Source organism: Phocoena sinus, chromosome 14 (assembly GCF_008692025.1).
Source record: "Phocoena sinus isolate mPhoSin1 chromosome 14, mPhoSin1.pri, whole genome shotgun sequence".
Taxonomy (NCBI): Eukaryota; Metazoa; Chordata; class Mammalia; order Artiodactyla; family Phocoenidae; genus Phocoena; species Phocoena sinus.
Window position 1 is genome coordinate 56,566,496 of NC_045776.1, and position 22,454 is coordinate 56,588,949.

General features: G+C 42.0%; 1 protein-coding gene across 10 annotated transcripts in view; it reads right to left on the reverse strand.

Annotated features, from left to right (window-relative positions):
* The window catches only part of EPB41L3 (erythrocyte membrane protein band 4.1 like 3), a 221,909-nt gene that overhangs the window by 34,506 nt on the left and 164,949 nt on the right, over positions 1-22,454 (reverse strand). For all 10 annotated transcript variants that reach the window (XM_032602978.1, XM_032602982.1, XM_032602975.1 and 7 more), the window contains exons 5-11: positions 21,285-21,327; positions 16,031-16,106; positions 13,809-14,027; positions 13,368-13,455; positions 7,632-7,784; positions 3,246-3,343; positions 2,367-2,542 (exon numbers count right to left, since the gene is read on the reverse strand). In XM_032602978.1, the coding sequence (XP_032458869.1) occupies positions 2,367-2,542; positions 3,246-3,343; positions 7,632-7,784; positions 13,368-13,455; positions 13,809-14,027; positions 16,031-16,106; positions 21,285-21,327 (853 nt within the window). The remainder of the gene's footprint in view (positions 1-2,366; positions 2,543-3,245; positions 3,344-7,631; positions 7,785-13,367; positions 13,456-13,808; positions 14,028-16,030; positions 16,107-21,284; positions 21,328-22,454) is intronic.

Below are 22,454 nucleotides of genomic sequence, written 5' to 3' on the forward strand. Positions count from 1 at the left end.
ACTTTTGAAATTTGGTACTCATTCTTTTAGGTTTTAGGTACCATAAAATTTACTGAAATTTAGAAAGGCTGCTTTTCAAATCGTAGGCAAAATTTAATCTGCTTTCATATTTCAGGAAATTTAAAACATAAATGTAAGAAAAAGCTCTGAAATCCTTTGAATAGTAAACCGTTTTACTAAAATACCTTCACTAAGATATTTTACATCTCTTACTGATGACGAAAAAGCTCATATGAGACACAGTTTCCTAAAAGGCTTGTTAGGCTGTTCTAACAGACGATGCAACCTTGCAAAAAGCAGTTTCTATTCCAACATGCAGCCATGGCCCCCCCGAGCAGCAGCTCAGAGAAACATACGAGAATTGGCAGGACCCCAAAGGGTGAGAGACAACACATACTAACATCACTTTTGGGCAGGGAGAAAGAGACAGCATGGAATTAGTACATTGATTTCACAATTGTCTTGTGTCTTCTCAGCAATCATTATCACACAGAAGGTCACAAGGAAAACAACATTCACAACAAATGTGTCCCCTCGGGTTCACATCGCAGGACAGAGTGGATGACATTCGGGGAAAAAAAGCTGTGATTCTACACAAGTTCCTCCAGCACTGACTTAGAGAACACACACTAGTTTACACAGACTCTTCAAGGAAGAGGAGATGAGGCGCCGCCAAAAGAAGTGTCATAGTCAATGTGAATTTTTCACTATCTTAATCTGACTCAAAACGGTCCTAATAAACAGTTTTTCCCAAAAGTTTGGCTCTCAGAGATTCTAAAAACGGGACATTGTTATAGAAGGTAGAGAATGGTAAGACTGACTTCCTAGGCCAGCTCACAAAAGCCTAAAGAATGATTATCAATATACCTACTGAGACCATTATGATTACATCTGTAACAAGACTGCCTTCACCTACGTCTTATTCACTCTTCGCAATAACCTGTCAGAGGTGGCCTTGATCCCACCTTACAGATGATGACTAAAGCTGGGACCTGCAGACAGTACTTCATCCACCCACCGCTGTACAGACAGACGGTCTGAACTTATCTATGCTAGGCGAGCATTCCTCCTACTTCGCTAATATAATTTATAACAACGATACAGCACTAATAACACAATTTTTACTTCCTCTAAGTATCCCTTTGGGACAGTGAAGTCTTCCAAATCTGGCGATCCAGGGAGTTCGCTTCCCTACAAGCCACCTCGGGGTTTGGCGAAATGGAAGGAAGAACTGAGACTCCATGGTGAGTGGGCAGCAAAAAAGGCCAGGAGGGAGGTGATACCAGGCACCTGTAACTTTTATTTGTTTCTATCTATGCTTTTGCTTATTATTAAAATTGTACACACATGCTAGAAACTTCTCTTTTTATGTGCCCAGGATAAGTCTCCTATAAAACACCTCACCCCCAAGGAGCCCTGGATTAGGAGGCAGAGGTCTGGCCACAGTCGTGCCCTGGTGTCTGGGGGGAATGGTTCTGGGGCCCCCGTGGATAAGCAAAATCCACGGATGCTCAAGTCCCTTACACAAAATGGTGTACGTAGTACAATGAATACAGCTGGCCCTCGGTGTCTGTGGGTTTCACATCTACGGATATAGAGGTTCCGACTTTCCTACAGCTGCCATGTCTTGGAGCAGAAAGTACATCTGCATGTACCTCTGGACAGCCACAGAAGACTGCTCCACAAAACAAAAGCCTGCAAAAGACTCATTATTATGCCTTAAAAATGCTACCTAAGTGATGCAGTGACTCTCTCCCTGTGGTACTCACCCATCTGACTTCACGGTACAGAATATTTACACAGCAACGCTCTCCCAGTCCAGCTGGTGTAGTAATTAATGTTAACCAGGACAATTTCCTTAGAGCCCTTTTGCTCTGTCATTTGAATGTCATCCTTTCTATCAGCTATTATTCACTGACTGATAAAAGTCACGTTTTATTCATAACCTTTTTAAAGAAACAGAGATAAATCTAATGCACAGTTTTCTTTCGGAAACAAATCACCTAAAACCAACCTGATAATCATTTACCATCTGCTGAAAAGAGAAACAAATTACTTATAAGTATGTGATTACTATATTTAGAATGAGAGCACCCTTCTCCAAATTCAGGGTGCCAGCTTATGAAAGCTACTTCATTCCCCAAGTACCATTCTTTTGTGTGATTTTATATAAACCCACCAAGAACAGACATTAGACTCACACAGGCACCTTTTCAGGGGGGTTGGTTAAAATGTGCCACTCAGCCGAAGACCAACAAGTGCTCTTCCTTTCATGCTATCGCAGAGTACCTGTGTCCATCAGAGGCTCACGATGGTTTCTCGCTGCTCGGTAGCCACTAGCAATCATTAAGGGGAGCAGTGCCTACCTCCGTCCAAGCTGCGAGACATGGTATAACGTTTGCTGGACGAACGCTCGAAGTAAGGGGCCGGGCGGTCTATCAATGCACTAGCTCTCCTGGTTTGGGCTTGTGTTCTGCCACTGTAACGAAACTTGGACCCCAAGGTAAGGAACTTCTTTGGAGGTGCTTCTGGTAACAACAGTCTGGAGATATTAAAGGAAAAACATCAGCAAGACTATTAAGCCACATACTAAGAATGCTAACTTATTACTCTGTTCCGAAAGGTAAAGTGCTTTGTGTACTCAAGGTTGAACCCCCAACCTGCCATTCGGTGAACCTGGTTTTATAAGGAAAAAAAGTCACTTCACACAGTGTGTATCAACTAGGGATGTTGTAGAGAGGCTAGAAGCACAACAGGGGTGGAGCTGGACTAGATGAATTTGAACATCCTATGGAACTGGAGAGTCTGTGGTTCTACAAACCCAGAGAGCAATTAAGTAGGGGATGTTAGTGAAGAACAGTGATCATTTATTACTTTGTAGACACAAATCTGAGGGCTTTAGTACTTACTGGATGTGGGCAAAGGGGTGCATGGTATTGAAAAGCTACTGAAAGAGTAAGGAAGGGATTGGACATCTGAAGTGGATGTTCTAGAAAAATAATGAAAAACCTCTCAAGATAATGAAGGGGAGATGAGACAGATAAGTATACAACAAATTAAGGAAAATTCTTCTAATTTAGTCAGAAGTTCTTTTAGGATTTATCAAGAAATCTGGCGGCAACAAACGTGAAGGAATAGAAAGGATCTTGTGGTCACATTCTTCTTTCCAACAACCTTTTATCAGTGTAGGTGATTCCAATCATTCTAATTCTTCCTTAGGAAAGACCAAAATGATCTCTACCCACCTGAAAAATGTATGGTGTTCCACACACACTTTCCACAAACGCTTGGCCGCTCTATGGTTGGGCAGCTTAAACCCGATGGTGCTTTCAAATTGTTCAAACTAAATTTAAAAGACATATTGAAGAGTAGAGTGAAGTTTGGAATCATAAATAACATGAAAGCAAATAATATACAAAGTCAAAATACCACCCACAAATTTTTCCTTTACTCCCTAAATCAATTGCTATACACAGATTTCATGCTATACACATTCACTCATTAAAAAAAATCTCATATCTATCTCCTTAAAATGCTGCAGGTACAGACAACCACATATGCATGTAGTAAAAGTTTCATGTACAAGGATGAATCTTATGAAAACTAAATGCAAAAAAAGAAGAATATTTGTATTCCTTCCAGAGACCAGTTTGTCCTGATCTGATTTCTAAGCCTAATCGTCATAGTTTCTCTCTGACATCATGACTTCAGCTGGAACGCAAAGAAATGAATAAAACAGCATTCTCAGGATGACATTTTCTCCTTGTATCTGGTCTGGAAATATGCGCACATCCTAGGTATTTGATGACTTGGTATCAGATACTGCTGCTTTTATTTGTGCATTCTAATATGGATTATCAGGTCAAATGCTAACATCTCTCAATATTATACAGTCGTCCCTCGGTATCCAAAGGGGATTGGTTCCAGGACCCCTGTGGATACCAAAACCTGTGAATGCTCAAATCCCTTACATAAAATAGCATACTACACATGCATATAACTTATGCAGCCCTCCCATATACTTTAAATCATCTCTAGACTACTTATAATGCCTAACACAATGTAACTGCCAGGTAAACAGTTGAAATACAACGTGAATGCTACGGAAACAGCTGCCTGCATGCAGCAAATTCAAGGTTTGCTGTCTGGTACTCTCTAGAAGTTTTTTCCCCGAATGTTTTCAATCCACAGTTGGTTGCATCCACAGATGCAGAACCCTGGGATACGGAGGGCCGACTGTATAAGGTCAGGGATCGGGAGAACACATTTTCATATTTTTCAGCATGTAGAGTTCAGATGATACTCCATCAGCCATCTGCTTTTTCAGGGTGAGATAGCTAACTTCCCGAGTAATATATTTTAATATTACTATGGCAGATATTCAAGAAATTTTTTTTATTTTCTGAAGACAGGATACATCAGGCCACCAGAGGGCAATCATCTTAAACAGTAAAAGCCTTCCCCAAAGAGCCCAAACCCCCCAGACTACTGGTATAATCGATAGCAGAAGTAATTTATGCAGCAAAGAACCAAGGGGAGGGGTCCTGTGCGAGGTATGTGAACTTTAGCTATTCCGGACCTCTGTTTCTTGTTCACTGAGTGGGACTGGCCAGGGGGAGAAGGGGAAATACATCACGGGTGGCTCTAAATGCAGTCGCCTTCCCAATTTTCTCCCTCTGTGACGTTCCTGTCCAGGGACGGTCATGAAACTCACCCCCGTCCAATGGACCCAGTCAACTGACAAGCCAGAGGAAGGGACCTTGACTAAACCATCCTCCATTTATTCATCCTGCATCTCACATGGATGACACGCCATGCTAAGGCCAGGGGTTTTACAGAAGAGTCAGCTAGCTCTTCCCAGAAGAAGCGGGAAGCCGGGAAGTTTCTCTTACTGCTCTGTCTTGCTCAGCACAAAGATGAGAGAGATCCCAGCACTTTTTGAACGTTTCTCTGTCTCTCTCTCTGTGCTCTGTATCCACTTCTTCCGACCGCTTCAGAGCCTTCGTGCCACCAGTAATTCCTTCTCACTCATTCTTCTCAGCCTATGAATATGGTTGTAAAAAAGGGGGGGGGGAAACGACTTTCTCTGAGCGTGTTTCTGCGGAACCAGAATCACTGCTAAGTGTCAAGAAGGGAAGCCGCTGCTACTTCACTCGTCACCTTGCTGCTACCTGCCAGGGGCTCTAGCTCTTTCCTGAACCCTTACTGCCGCGACAAGACCTGATCATCAAGTTCAACACACTTTCCTTAGTTCTCATCCGAGCACCTCCTCTGTCCCGTCTGGCACTGCTGGTGAACCAGGCTCCCTGAATCTCATCTTCCTTATTTATCATCCATGACTGTTTCTGGCCCTTCTTCTCCTCTCTGGCTGTTTTTCCTCATCTGCCTCTGGTCCTTTTCTGCCTACCCCTCCCTCAAAAAGTGGTACTACCCAGAGTTTTTGTTTTAGAGTTTTTTCCCCTCTAACTTCCTTGTTCTTGGTAATTTCTTTCAGACCTAAGGCTTTGAATAAAATGTATTATACAGCTGATGACACTGTTTAAATCTTGTATTTCTTACTATGCAAGGATCACCCCCCCCCCCCGCCAAATCTGTCCCAAAAGGAACTTCAATCTTTTTTTCTGAAATTCTCCCTTTTTCTCTCTAGTAATATCATCACCATTGACTTCGCTCATGCAAACCCAAAACCCTCTGATTATCCTGGACTCTCTTCTTTCCTCTTTTTTTTTGCGGTATGTGGGCCTCTCACTGTTGTGGCCTCTCCCGTCGCGGAGCACAGGCTCCGGACGCGCAGGCTCAGCGGCCATGGCTCACGGGCCCAGCCGCTCCGCGGCATGTGGGATCTTCCCAGACCGGGGCACGAACCCGCATCCCCTGCATCGGCAGGCGGACTCTCAACCACTGCGCCACCAGGGAAGCCCTCTTCTTTTCTCTTTTGATCTTTCCCCCATCCTGTCTCCAGGACCTACTGGTTCTGCCTCTGAAACCTCTCTCTCAAATGTGCTTCTTCCATTCTATTCCCACAGCCTCTGCCCTAGTTTAGGTCCTATCACATCACATTACTAAGTTGCTGAATTTCATCCCAAAATATCCACCGAGTATGTCACATCCCAGTTTAAAGTTCCCATGGCTCACTATGGTCTCATGATGCACTGCTCCAACTTCCCCTTCTGGCCCCTCACGACACCTACGCTCATTTCACATCTACGGAATACTATCACACTTGCATCGTGATGCTGTAACTGCAAGTGTGTGAGTCTTCTCTGCTGAACACAAACTCCCTATAGGACAGGAACAAGGTCGTATTTGTCTTTCTATTCTCAATGCCCAACACAGTGCTTGGCAATATATAGATGCTCACTTAATGTTTCATAAATCAAACATATCTTGGTCGTAAGACATGCAATCTTTAGGAAATATTAAAAAATGACTTTAATTTCAGATAGCTCGTAGAATATTTCAGTCTTCATAGACAAGTTTGATTTTATATTTACGTTAAACACGACTGCTTGCTTTATAGTCGTATTCTTTAAACTTTTTTTGTACTGAGATATAACTGACATATAGCATTATATTAGTTTCGGATGTACAACATAATGCTTTGATATTTGTATATTTTGTGAAATGACCACCACAGTGAGGCTAGTTAATGTCTATTACCACGCAAAGTTACAAATTTTTTTTCTTACGATGAGAACTTTTAAGATCCACTCTCTCAGCGACTTCAAATACACAATACAGCGTTATGAACTACAGTCACCATGCTGTACATTATATTCCATACGGTGATTTTTAAATTGTGTTTTCCACCAGTGGTGAGGTTAATTCTGAAGACAGGAGATAATTCTCTATTGTACCAGAAAATGCTCAGAAACTAAATGAGCTGCAGTCTTAGAGCTTCAACTGCCTCCATTATATTAACTATACTAATTAGAACTTGGACATATTTATTATCTATTATGAGAAAACAGCAGATATTTACTATATATTATGTCAAGCCACTAAGGGGGACATAAGTTGACCATGGATGGATGCTCCTGCCTAAGGAGCAAGGATTAATTAACAATTTTGATTCTTTCATTAGCCTCTCTGATTGAAAAACAAAGGGGAGATATACATTAGGCTACAGAACTTGCATAATTTATACCCGGTGTCACTTGTTCTACTCTTTCTTATACTTTGATGCATGTTACCTCTAAGCTATTCCCTTTAGGGTACTATCAGATTTGGAGGACAAGAGAGGGGACACGGAGACAGATCAACAGGACCGATGGGAAGAAATCTATTCTCTATTCACAAAGAGGTTTAGCAACTAAGAGTTTCTTTGATACCGCAGCTTGAAAAATACAAAACATTATTCATGAACCTTGATTTTCCACTGAAATATGTAAAAAGGAAAGCCTTTCAATTAATGTATGCAGTGGGGAAAAACTAGAACAACACAATAAAAAAGAAGAGAAGATCTTATGTATTACTGTTTATTGGACAAACCTACAGTAAGTTCTCTTAGGCATTTAGCTATAACTCATTATGCCCTGCCATGTTCAGAACGTGTGAGCAGGTAATTTACATCTTTGTTTGCTCTTTGGTAACTTTCTTCCCGACGTACATGCAAATTGGGGTCTACTTACCTCTCCCGGCCGGATCTTAATGTAAAAGTTGCTCCGTTTGTATGAAATCTTTAGAACCTTTGGCCAGGCAAACCTGTTGATGCGTAGTCGGTCACGATATATCAACAAACCACTTGCACACACTCCTAACATGATTTCAACTCCCTCAGAATCCTGGAAAACGGCAGCAAGAAACGCTGGATGAGCATCTCACCTATTTCCATTTGTGGCGGGTACACTATTTAAGCCTCCAGGTCAGAACCTATAATTAGCTACCTGCAGCTCTCATCTAAATATGCAAAGTACTGTGGCACTTTAAAAAATATTACCACTAAATAATAGCCTTTGAATGAAGATATTTATCACTACGGAGATTTGTTAGTGTAAGCTCTGTTCACCCACGTATCTTGGACTTACACAGCATGTCAACACTGCACACAGAGAAGGTCACCCAGGTGAAGGTGTGTTAGTAACAGTAACGATCAGAGCCTCAGTTCTTGTTACTGAGTGCCAGGCACGGCTCTGACCACTTTACGTACATTGTTCATCTTCACTAGGATAATTCTGAGATAGCTGCTATTATGATTCCCACTTTACAGGCAAGAAAACTGAGGCACAGAAAGGTTAAGTGTCCATCCCAGTTGAATATGGGCAGCCTGCTTCCAGGGGCAGGGCTTTTAACTAATACGTACACTAATAGAGAGACCCCCATCATTTCCGATGAGTGTTTTGGGGTTTGTTCCTTTAAAAGGTCTTGATTCTCTGGGGGCTTCCCTGGTGGTGCAGTGGTTGAGAGTCCGCCTGCCGACGCAGGGCACACGGGTTCGTGCCCCGGTCTGGGAGGATCCCACATGCTGCGGAGTGGCTGGGCCCATGAGCCATGGCCGCTGAGCCTGCGCGTCTGGAGCCTGTGCTGCGCGACGGGAGAGGCCACAACAGTGAGAGGTCCGCTTTTTTTTTTTTTTTTTTTTAACTTAATTTTTATTATTTATTTAATTATTGGTTGTGTTGGGTCTTCGTTGCTGCGTGTGGGCTTTCTCTAGTTTCAGCGAGTGGGGGCTACTCTTCGATGTGGTGTGCAGGTTTCTCATTGTGGTGGCTTCTCTTGTTGTGGAGCACGGGTTCTAGGCGCGCGGGCTTCAGTACTTGTGGCTGGCGGGCTCTAGAGTGCAGGCTCAGTAGTTGTGGCACACGGGCTTAGTTGCTCCGTGGCATGTGGGATCTTCCCAGACCAGGGCTCAAACCCGTGCCCCCTGCCTTGGGAGGCGGATTCTTCACCACTGCGCCACCAGGGAAGCCCTTGATTCTCTTTTTGTATACCATTACTGTCAGAGTAAAATTTGAATATAAAATAGTCTTTTTAAAGTACAAGCGTACTCCCCAACAGGACCCCAACACACACTCACCGCCCAGTGGTGCTCACTTACCCACTTGGCTCACATACATAAATATAGATGCATTTAATATATGCATATAGATTTCTTTTCAAACAAAAGTGGGATCATGCTATATTTGCAACTTTCTTTTGCTGCTCGCACAGTCCATCTTTGGGTCATCTCCTAGGGATGTGCAATGAGGGGTCCCAGAGGTCATCAGAGATGTTATATAAAGCTCAGGAGATACCCCACGAGCAGTCTATGCCCCCTCGATATTGTGTCCCAGTGAAATTTGGGTAAAGTGAACATCTGTGGTGGTCTTGAGTGGGGTGAGAACAAAGGACAGAAGGCGGTGCTGTGTGTGATGTGCGGTCCCCACCCCCCGTGTCTCACTGGTTGTTGGAAGCAGGGTGCTGTGGAGGCGAAGCTGAGGTCTGAGACACAATCATCGGCGGGGCTGTCCCACTTTGAGTCACTGCAGCGCCAGCAAACGCGGGGAGGGAGACATGGAAGAATCCAAAAGGGGGCTTCCGACTCATCTGTACGGGAGTGGGAGGGACTGACTTCCTAAATCCCGCCAGTGCAAAGCACAAGATGAATATTTCCAGAATCAGAAATAAATATTTTGGTCCCTCTCTGGGAACTGTGAGGTTACACATACAATTTAACTGATTTAAAATGAAATGTTTTTCCTTGGAAACGTATCACTCCACTAGACACGAAAATCACTCTATGGAAGTGGAAGGACTTGACGGCAGGATATTACAACATAATCAGATTTGAGGGGAATTCAAAGGCTCCGCCACCATTTATCAAGGGCTTTAACCTGAAAGAGCAATTTACAGAGCTATGACCTGATGCCGGAAGTAGGGCGGTGGGTGGGGGGCATGATGGACCCTGAGATCTAGCCGACCTGCTCCCAGGACCACACAGGAGACCCCCCAGGTCCTGAGCAGAAATGTCTGCGCGAGCAGGGCTGCTGGAGTAACGGCTCCTTGAGTCACTTTCTTTGTGATGAAGAACATAAGTGTAGCAAGCACTCTGGGCATTCACAACCTCTTCCATTATTATCTACTTTAAATCACTCCTTAGTATCTTTGAATCACAAGAAAGTGGAATCCGTTTGTGGGGAAGATGGGAGGCTCCTGCGATGCATCCTCCCTTACCGTCTCCCACACACACTTCGCTGGGTCCCCACAGCATTAATATCGTCAGCACAGCCCGGGCCAGCGGTGCTGCCACTAACCCCATTCCTCTCCCTTCTCCAGACCCAGGCTGGTGGAGAGCAACCTCTGTTTATCCTGCTGACCTGGCCACTTGGTCAGCACAGCGCCTGCCTAGCATGTGTTAAGCCACTACTTGTTTGCCGGAAGAAAAGGCAAACGAAGAAAGAAAATGGCAGGAATAAGTGGAGCTTAAAATTGATGATCACTTCCATTTCATTCATGGCACAGCAACCAAAAAAAGGATACTTTTGATATCAAGGTTACTGCCGCAGCCCATAGCATTGAGGTAGTAGCTTGATAAATCTTCTGTATCAAAAGCTATAACCGGGGCTTCCCTGGTGGCGCAGTGGTTGAGAGTCTGCCTGCCGATGCTGGGGACACGGGTTCGTGCCCCGGTCCGGGAAGATCCCACATGCCGCGGAGCGGCTGGGCCCGTGAGCCATGGTCGCTGAGCCTGTGCGTCCGGAGCCGGTGCTCCGCAACGGGAGAGGCCACAACAGTGAGAGGCCCGCGTATGGCAAAAAAAAAAAAAAAAAAAAAAAAGCTATCATCGTGGTCTTTCTTGGGGACATGTGTTTCCCTATCAATAAACATATTTAATGCTCCCTTTAGCAGGGAGCATTGAAGGAAGCCCTGGACAGCCTCAGCCTATCCTAATTAAAATAAACGAAGGTACTATTCTCTTAACTTAAAATCGCTGTTCCAACTTTCCCATCCTTTATTATCTCCTGGTCCACGGGATACCCGATATGGATTTATAACTACATTTCAGAATCTTATATGAAACAAATGACTCTGACAGAGCCTATTCAGAGTGACGTTAAATGACAAACAAGCAGAGACACTCTTCCTAAGAAAAAAACAAAGCATTTAGAACAGGTTTTCCAAACCAAGGGACCTTCACCTAATATGGATATTTATTCTTCATACAGAGCTGTGGAGTCCAAGATCACAGTTCAGAATTTCTAATTAGGTCCTAGAGCTCAGGGCCTTTCAACACTATCAACAGAAGAGAAGCATCTCACTTATAACTGGAAATTAGCTCTAATTTAATTCAGTAAACTTCCTTCTTGAAATGATGGAGGGCGTCTGCATGAGAAAATGAAGTCCATAACCAAATCATTTGTTATACCTAGTATTCACATGAAATCCCATCACAGGCTGCACTGGCACTTCCTTAATTCTCTCTCTTTTTTAATTGGTTTAATTGGCATAATTTCAAATCACATTATTGAATGACAAAGCAGCCATCTATTTTAATTCAGTCGCTATAGCCATGTTAAGTGATTTCATTTTTCCTGATAGGAACACAGATACATGCTGAGTTGCCCTTCTCCTAAATGGAGGCCCTCACCTTTTATTTATTTATTTATTTTCCCCTGGGCAGTAACTGAGTCGTCGTGTGTAATGTAACTCAAAAATAGCTTTCGAGACACGCAAATTTCCAGGCTACCTTCATTTCTGTCTTGTTTCCTTATCTTTTAGCCATGTAGGGAAAAACTCTAAGAGAAACACAATCTTAGTGCGTGTCCTTATTTTCTTTTTAAATCCTCATCCCACCTTATATCTGGCATAAACTATAAAATGCTATGTTATCCGAGCACAAAGTAAGTGAAAACATGTAATAATTAACTGGCAAGTAAACAGAGCTACACCTGCTGTTGTAATCACACACAAATGTCAACGAGCTTGGCTCTCCGGTGCCAGCATCCCTGGTGTGAGCCCTAGCCAATCCTCAGAGATTCTGCTCTTGTTGAGGCCTTCAGGCCTCAGAAGTGCTCACCCTGAGTGATGTACAAAATGATCCACAGACGCAACCAATTCGACCTGCGTTCATGTGATCCTCACCATCGTCTTGTCCAAACTCACTTTCAATCTGTCAGGTCCCCAAATGCAGCATCAACAGAATGTAGACATCACAGACTTTCCTCCTAGAGGTCCCCAGGGTTGTTGAGATGTTTGCTTAAACAAAGCCGGCTGAAACCCTCTTCATTGCTTGGCCCCAAACTTGACTGTGTAAGACACTCGCTCGGCTGGCAGCCTGTTAAGTGCATGTTCTTGTGAGCCCCGGACTGTGTGATCATGACCACTCTGTCCACCCGAAGTAAAGCCACATCCCCACCCAGGAGCGACATCCTTGTGTCAGCCCAAATCAGAAGCTGTCCCCGAACTTCAAGCACTGATCTTTTCAGTGCTGCTGAAGTACCAGAATCTATCCCTAAGAGCCTAACACATTTCCTATGTTTTGCTGATAGAAGTTTTTGGGAAACCTTGCCTCTGCTTCCACGGCACTTCTATTCACAGCTGTTCAGATAATAGGCTAACAGTCCATACATACGCTCACTCTCTCACTGTTGAAAGATACAGAGATTCTGGAAAAAGTGTGACATGGAGTAAAAGCTGCTGATACATCCTCCCAACCTTAATCCAGCCCAATGCTGACTTCTCTCTTCGCAAGACTCTGGAACCAAGATACAGCCTCAACAATTCACCCATCGACTAGGCAATCTTTTCTTTTTTTTTTTTTTTGGACAGGCAGAGAGGATTTATTTGTAGCAGAATTATTTATTACAGAGAATGTCCTGAAAATAAACTGACCAAACACTACAATTAATGTGCTGTATGTAAGGATGGAGAATCCGTTTTATTACACGCAGTGACTGAGAAAGTTCAAAACAAAACAAACCCCAAACTATAGTGCTTCTCCAGTTCTCTCTGCTCTCTTATCTCTTCCCTCTTTTTCTTTCTTTAAAAGACAAGTTAGGCAAAAAAATAAATAAAATAAAATGGTGACAGTGATGAGATGGAGAGCAGGGCTATTCTGGAACTCAGAGCTTTTATCAGCTCAGAAGATGGATCAAAGCTGTTCCCAGGAAAAGTCACAGAACCACTGTGATAGACTAGGCAATCTTAGCCTGGCTGGTTAATTTTAACTGAACTTCAAAATAACCATCTTATTTCAAAGCACTGATTTTTTTGTCACAGTATCTAAACTTTATAGAGAGTTTTTAAAATTTAACATGAATTTTCTGAGTGCCTGGTGGGCGTCACAATGGGGCAAACACAGTGCTTGGCATACAACGTTTGTGACAACTGGGTCCTGGACACTGTTAAATAAAATTAGATAGAAGGCCTGGAGTTTAAAATATGCATACCTTGGCATGATGTAAATCCACCCCATACATGGAGAGCTTTTTGGCATTTTCCAAGAAATACATCTCTGCTTCTGCGGGCGTCATGCCTCTGATAAGAAAAAATGAGAGGTATTACAATGCTGGGTTTTTTTTGTTTTTTTTTTTAACCTGGTGGAGCCATAATATTTTCCACTTAGCCCCCTTGCAAGTTCCCACAGAGGCACCAGAAGATTTGTACTCTGGGGGAGGCGGGGGGAGAATACCAGGAAAATGGCTTCTGGCAGAAACATCACAAGGACGTCCCGAGTAGGAGTGTGACTACCCAGAACTGTACCAGGTCCAGAACCTCACTCTGCTGAGTCCCACCCTTAAGGCACTGACTTCAGTCCCGGGAGAAGGAGGTGGTGCAGGGGATGCCCACCCACAGCTTAAACGGACGCTCTCGGGGCTCCTGCCGCTAACCTGTGGCTCTTGTGCAGCTCGATGACTTTGTCTTCTAGTTCTTTTGTGTGGTTTGGCGCGAAGCGGAACTCGCTGATGTAGTCACTGCCACACTCATCTGGGTCGTAGTCTCCCAGTTCTGACTGGACGGTGTACGAGCCCAACGTGGCAAGGGTGACAGAGGAGCAGGGCAGCCTGCCAGACACGATGTCATCGCGCAGCTGTAAGCAGAGGTAGTACCTTCCAGGAGCCAGAGGACAGGCAGAAAGCCAGCGTTAGGAGACTGTAAAGGAGACTGCCCAGTACAAAGTGGGCGGCAAGCAAGCTCTCCCTGCAGAATAATCCACTAGGACACATTGTCTAGCATCTGTATCTGGATCTATATACCAGGGCAAGATACTTAGCTACAAAATACAATATTTGAGGGCATATAGAGGCAAGTTCATAATAATACAGGGATTCATTGATGAGACACAGAATAAAAGAAACCTACAGACTCTCTCTCTAACATTAAGATAACGTTGAAAGTCAAACAAAATCTCTGGTGGGGGAAATTATAATATAAAAATGGTGCTCTTAAATATAATGATTAGGCCCCAACTACCTAAAGGAAGTCTCATTTTGCTATCTAGATGAAAGGTCCTGCCACACGACCAAGACAAACTGCAGGTAACTCAACGGCTGCGCCATCGTGAACACTACCTGTCCCTTCCCGCGTTCCTGATGAGAGGAGCTTTCTCCTGGGTCAAGGTCTCATTTTCTTCTTTAGATAACTTCCTAGAATTCAACCTTTACGAAGACTAACTTTGAAGAATTATTACCTTAAAATCTCATCACTAAAAGCAAACAATGCTAAACTGGGGGACTGTGAAACGTCTTCCACGTAATTTTGCCAATACCATATGCAAATATCTCCGTTAATAGCTGACTTTTACCTTCCCTGTTATTCTGCTTCTAAGAGTGACAGATATACTAACAGTAGAAGACTCCAAGGTAAGTGGGAACACTGGTGAATTTTATTAACAGTCTTCATGGCCCAGCATATAAGAATAAAATATACCTTGTACCTTTCACACAAGAAACGAACCGTTAATCTGTTGAAGCTGAGGACTATATGATAAAGTGTTAAGGTCCCCTCTAAATACGGTTTTAAGCTGATGATGTAAGTAAATGCCATGTAATCCAGATACAAAAATTCCTACACATGTCATAGGCCCTACACACATGACACAAGTGGAAAGGAATCATGCACTAGATTCCAACTCTAGGTATATATACGCTCTCTAACCATAAATTGGCCACAATTAAATAGTCCCTCAGCTACTAAAAAGTATCTTTATATAAGAAATTACAAATTGTTTTTTGATTTAATGAAAATATAAAAGAAATCTTCTGGAACTAGTTTTTCCCCTTCTCCTAACATGTCTGCTGAAACGATTTTTCATCATAGCAAGTGACTAAAACTTTTGGAGTAATTTCTCTTTCCTGAAAAGCCTGCCAAAAAGGGTTGTAAGGCCACACTGCACAGCATCACTCTGACTGGCTATAAACTTACTACGAAACACAGTGAAAAAACCAAGGATTCCAAAGTAGAAAGCATTAGAAGAGGCCTAGAGGGACACACAGCAAACCCAGAATGGCTTCATAAAGAGATTCCTCCTTGTACTCAAAGCTCAGTCACCAGGCCAGACTGTTAGATTCCTTTCTTGATGCCTTTTCTCTAAAACGAATGAAACATCTTCCTTGCATACAGAAGGTGTGGAAGGTACACTCTTAGGAGTGCACGTGTTTATGTGCATTTGTGTGTGTGTGTGCACGCCTGTGTGATTTTTTAAAACAGCCACCACGTGTCAGACTGCTTATATAACAAGGCATAAGCAACCGAAGACACGCTTTTGCTCTAAGCTTTGAAGGAGGAGCACTAGGAACTGTCGTATCATTTAAGGCTGAATCCCGTCGAATTTGACTGTGGTGGGTAGATGACAGCAACTCAATTCTGTGTGTTTTCCCACCAGGGTCAGGCACAGGGAAGTATCAGCTTAGCACCAAAGATTCAACTGGGAACAGATATGATTTGGCAAATCTTCTCATCGGATGTTTGCTCTCATTCAGTTGTCTTCTGTTTGCCATTTCGGCGTGGATGACTGTAAGGTCACCAGATGTAAGCCTGCCCTCCGCCCGAGAATTTAACGGGAGCACAACTCCCAACATGCCTGCCTTTTTCACTGCCAACTTTCAAATACCTGGTGATATCTTCAGAGAGCTGGGAAGGGTCTGGTGGGTAAAATTTCACATTAAATGAAAAGTGCCAAGCACCACCTGCGGAGAGCAGAAAAAATCAGAATAAAGTCTTAGACAATCCCTTTGTACTTATTATTACTAAGCGGTGGCTAGAACTGCCCTAACCCCAGTCACTAACACCCAGGCAACTTTTAATCATCAATGGAAAACAGGGAAGTCTCCTTTCAGTGAAATTCACAGGTAACTCTGAAACTTCCTCCAGCTTCTAATCTTCAGCCCCATCAAATCCTTTGCTGGGGTTTCTAACTAGCAAGGAAATTGACTAAACTTCCTCCCTTTCTCAGGGACAAAGACCTTGGGAAGAGGGAAAAAAAGTAAACGAGACAGATAAGCCTCAATCAGACGAGTCTAGGGCTCACCGGACCTAGTCTCTGAAGTTCTGGAGAGCTCACATACCAACATTACAGACAGAATCCCATTTCCTTTGTCCTTTCTGCTTTGTTATGACAGGTCAGATCCCATAATAATACATGTCAAGGATGTCTTTATTTTATGGGAAAGGTTTGCTGTCGTATTAAGAGATGAGCTGCTCTGTGGGCCATTCGGAAAGTTCTTTTCTTACTTGGGGAAATTTCTGATGGAAGAGACAGTGGGGGTATGTACTGTGCATTACCAAACCCAGCCCTCCACCTCCGCCCCTGATCAGGACGGTCCTCACTGCACGCGGCCGCCCCTCCTCCTGTGGCATCTCCTACGGCCTCTCCAGAGGGGAAGGGGGTCACCCAGATGCCAGCTCACAGGCACCTGCTCCCCAGACCGTCCATATGTAAATGTGAGACATTACAAGCCTTCCTGAGTGCTCCGTTTTATCCATGCATTCTCTAGTTGTGTATACCTAACCATGTTTATCACCGTAAATGGGAATAAAACCCACCTTTTCTTCTTTTCGACATTTACTCTCTCTGTGATCACCCCTGTCACTTATTTTCGCCTTGGTCTCTCTGTCTGGCCTTTTAATAAATGCGGTACATCACTGAAGCCTGGGGGCTCCTTCGCCGGGAACTGTTTCCATTTCTTCCCTCCACCCAGTAAGCACACTCCAAGGGCCCAGGCCCTGCTCGCTCTGAACGGTGGCTTGGAGGACCCTCCTGGAGGTCTCCCAGCTTCGGTGCTGGAGGCCTTTCCTCCGAGCCATGGTCTTCCTTTTGCTCTGTGATTCATGACCTCGTGGTCCAGCCCTCATGCTTCAAATGCCCTCCTAAGACTTCCAAACACCCGCTTCTCCCATTCAGTGACTCCTGGAAGCTCCATTCTCTCCCCGAGTCCTTCCCAAACATTCACAAGAAAGGGACAACATCCTAAGTACCTCCCGGCTCCTTCCTTTGAACTGGTCTCTTGCTTGAGTAGCAAATACTTAGCTGCAGAGGTCACCTGTATTTCTGTCATCCGTGGCACAGTCCGTTCACTAATTCTGGTTTACTCTGCACACCGCTATTCAGATTACACTTAGAGGTCCACCTGGCAGGGACACCATTTGAGTTGCCTTATAAAGGACTTGGTATAGGGACCGGGTATTACTGGGTGTTTTGTGTCACTTCTAAACCACTAAGAAAATATTCCCAAAACGTGGGCTGTAAGAATTACAAGCCATAAAATATCTGGCAATCAAACCTATTTCTAGCGATTATTCTTCCCACTGTTCTCAAAAACGTCCTCTTGTTATTCTAAAATTAACAAGTCTGATTTCGTTTTACTTTCCTATTGATTCCTATTCACCTCCTGCTAAAATGGAATGCTTGCCAGCCGTGAGGTTCATAATGGGAGCTGGTTTCCCCGCAAGCAACTGGAATGAAAGCTAATGGATTCGTTATGGGAAATGGATTTATTGCTCTTTTATAATTTTTATCCACTTCAAAGTGAATCCAATGAATCGTTTAGCAACGCAATTAAACTCATAATAAATTCAGGGTAAACACTCGAAGTTGGAAACTAAGAGGGAATAAAAATAGAAGAAAGATATTTCAATGCAAAAATCCTCATTACGGGAAAGTGACTTTCAAATGATCGTGGGCCTAAGAAGCATCGGAGGGGCTTGTTAAAAACGCCAATCCCTAGGCTCTACTCAGAGGTTTTTATTCCAGAGATGTGCATTATGGCCCAGGAACTTGTGATTTTAATAAACACCCTAATGGTTCTAATACACTTGACCGTACTTTGAAAATCACTAATCCCAAGGAATCTACTTTCCTAAGGTTATAACCCAATCAAATATGAGGTTTTGCAGGACATTATTTTGAAACGGTGGGAAAGTTTATGGAAAACACAATCTACACCACAATCAAGGAAAAAAAAAAATCCCGTGAAATGAGGTGTAACATTTGAAATTAATGAGAGAGGCAGATTAAAGCGGAAATACATATCCTCGTAAAGAATCGGGTGGAAACATATCACTGGGAGGCTATAGTTATGCCATAAATAGGTTTGTGAGCCTGTGATCAGATGACGGCTCTGGTTAGGGACCGAAATGCAAGAGCTTGAATGCATTAAAATGACGTCTATAATGCTGATATAGGATTTTAAATTCCAAATTTCTGATAATCAGAAAACTGTGAAACTGAAGAGAATTCATTCTTATGAAAAAATTCTAATTTTAGTCTTCTATGCCTGCCAAATCTTAAAATTTCTAAATATACTACAGTTATAGCATAAATCACTATATATCATATATTCTATATCATGAAGTTACTATATCATAAATATACTCTATATCAGAATATATTTAGAAATTTTATATCTGCTAGGCATAAAAGATGACTGGAATAAGAATTTTTTTCATAAGAACAAACTCTTCAGGCTCAGGATTTTCTATTTCTCATAAATTCATAACTTAAAATCTTTTTCAGCTTGATTGCCATTTGCCATTCTCTTGAAGATCTCACTCTAGAGACCTACTGTGGACCTACAGCATAAAAATAATGGAAACATCCTTTTACTGTTGATATTTATGTTCAGAAAGAGGAGGTGATTGTACAATAATTACATTAGCTCTGATAATACTTTTCTGCCTTGACAGAATGTCCCTTTTGTGGAAAGGAGGCATTTTGTGCATGGGAAACAATAAGGAATATAGATAAAAACACCAAATTCCATTCCTAAAAATTTCCAATTTTTTCTTGTCTCCTCCTTTATCTGCATGATCGTCACTTGGTTTTCTTTATGTTGCTGTCACAAACACTGCCTAATCTACATGAGGAAAATATCCTTTAAATCTCATGTTCCAGTTGTCCCCTCAACTTCATCTCTTAGAAAGGAAGGTCGGAGACAGTATAAATGGGAAATGAAGGAAAAACAGAATTCCATTAAGAGCAGAAAAGAAAATTAACTGTTGTTACAGCCTCTCTTGTAACAGTATGTTGACTTATCCTTGAACATGTAATATATTTTCAAAGTGCTCTGTAATTATAAAATCAACCAAGTACGAAACAGCGTTTTATTAATTAGGTGAATATAGAGGACTTAAAGCACATGAAATGTTAAGATATTCAGCACATCTGCTTTTAATAACTCCATAAAAAGATCCTTAGAACATACTCATCATCTTAAAGTTTTTACTAGGACTGAAATTTTCACCTTCTTATCACAACTGTCGCTGTCCCTGGTTTTAATCCCCATTTAGTTCTATCAAACTACTTCACTATCAAGTTTCTGATTAGTGACCACACCAAATTCCTCTCAAAAATATGGTAAAGATGTTTTCGTTGTATAAAGAATCATCAGACTCTCTAATATCTAGAAGCATAGTGATTTTTTTGCTTCTTTTGAGATATTATCTAGTATTAAGCCATTTCAAACTGCTCGCTACTAATTACTTTTTATTAGCACGTAGGGTATTTTGAGACCTCAGAACATTCAAAGGCACTAGAAAGATTTGCTCTCTCTTTTAATAGTAACTTTGATGGGAATGCTGTTCTTATTAATAAATTGGTCTTAAATTTAATCTTCAAACAGAATCAGTTGTTCTGGAAAATTAAACTAGATTTTATTGATAAAAAATGAATTGCTTGAAAAAAATTAACTAGTTAGTTGAAATTATGAAGTATATCCATGTTTTACCATTTATCCATAGTAAAAAGCAACAGCTACAGAAAAGGCTTAAAAATAAAAATGAAAAAATTCCTCTTTCTCAACCCCCTACCCTGCAGTGCGACTTCTGGAGGTATAGGTATTTCCACATACCTATATATGCATAACTCATTTTAAACAAACATGAATTATTCCTCTAGGGTCTCACTAATGAGAGCTAAAACATATTTATCCTACCTCATTCTATTTAACAGCTACCTAGTATTTCGAGGTATGGCTATTTCATGATCGATTTTATCATTTCTTTATAAATGGATATTTAAGTTGCTTTGAGTCTTCTTCTATTGCCAATGGTATGATAATGAACTTTCCTACATGGACACATATGTACACACTCCTCTCTTAAGCAGACACTGGATACATTTCTACAAGGAAAATCAAGGGTCAAAGAATAAGCACATTTTAAATTTTAATAAAATCTGACACAAAGTGCCTTCTTAAAGGGTTATATTTCTACCAATTGTGTACAGAATTGCCAGTGTAGGGCATCATTAAACTTTTAAAATCTTTGCTAATCTGAATAGGTGAAAAATGTCACATTTTAATTTGCATTTAATTATTACTAAGACTTAGCAACTTTTCTAATACTTATTAGCTACCTGTATTTAAATTTTCTGAGTGGCTCATGTAATTGATTCGTGCACTAGGAAATGTCCATTTCTTAAATTGCCTTTAGGGCTAAGAAAAGAAGATGTCATCAGACAGTAAACTTCAGTCTGACTTGTTACCCCATTTCCAAGCTATGAAATGACTATTACTTTTACTGCTTGCCTTGCATACTTTGGTGGCAGTTAGGCTTAATACAACATTAATAACTAAGTTTGAATCTTTTAGATGATTGTCAACGGGGTCATCACTTGATTAAATCATATCTCACATCTCTGAACAGGCAAGGGAATAGGTCAAGTGTCACGTCATTTTATTCCCAGGTCGCGATAATTACTAATGGGTATCTGAGCTAGACCAACCTGCCAAAGATAAAATCTGAGATCTTAATCTGTTTTTCAAAATACCGTATTCACACCAGCCATGTGGGTATGAGCTACCATTTCAGATAACCCCACTCTTTGAAAATCTTCCTATTTCTACACATAATAATCCAAAAGAACTTACTTCGAATCTGTTTTTTAATTTCCTTAGCAGGGTCCAACCAATTCTGAAAAAGAAGTGAGAGTCTGAATATGAATCAGAGAAGAACGGAGATGACTTAGTGTTGACTGGGTAGAGATGAACTAAACGTATTTGAGAAGGAGTGGCTGCCAGAAGGCTCCCCCAGCTGGGTCCTTCCCCTACATCTGGTGCCCCTTCGCTAGTCCTGCGAGGGCCCAGGCTCTGGTCTAACGAGAAGATGTGTGTGCACACAATTCAGGCTTGACAAAGTTCTTTTCTTTTACAACAAGTGCCTTCAGCGATTCAAGCTAGCACAGAAACAGAGGAGAAAAAATGGTGGATTCTATGTCCAAACAAGTTACAAGCATGAGCTAAAGATACAGTCATCCTTTGGTAACCTCAGGGGATTGGTTCCAGAACCCCAGGTAACACCAAAAACTGAGGATGCTCAAGTCCCTTATATAAAAAGGCACAGTATTTGTATATAACCTATGCAATGCCCCCATATACTTGAAATCATTTCTAGATTATTTATAATACCTAATTCAATGGACATGCTACGTAAATACTTGCTGGTGCACTGGCAAATTCAAACTTTGCTTTTTGGAACTTTCTGGAATTAAAAAAAAAATATTTTGATCTGCAGATGCAGAACCCAAGAACACAGAGAGCTGACTCTGCGTGTAACCTGACCACTGATGTCCTAGCCGTTCAGTCCCAGGCAGCAACTTCTGTGAGTACAGATTTTAAGGTACCTTCTTAGAATGCTTTCCTAACAAACGAACACTTGACACTTACGAGTTTCCTCATCAGAACACTCAGGTGTTTACTAATGAAGTTAGACATCATCCACAAAATTCAGTAAAGATAAAGTAGGATTCACTAACGAACGACAACAGAACAAGTGACATTTAATGAGCACAACTGCTGTGGCTCAGTTTCCAGCATTAAGGAAACAATTTCTTCCTCCTTATCTTTCAGGCAGTTGGGGGGAATAAGTGAGATAAAGGCCTGAAGAGACTGCAGCAGGTACAAGAGTCTACAGAGGTTTTACATGTATCATTAAACGTGGACTGAATACATTAACTGCTTGCCTTGTACATCAGGTCTGTACATGATTCATCTCACATTGTGATTCAGCAAGAATATGAAAGTGTAATAAGATGAATTAAT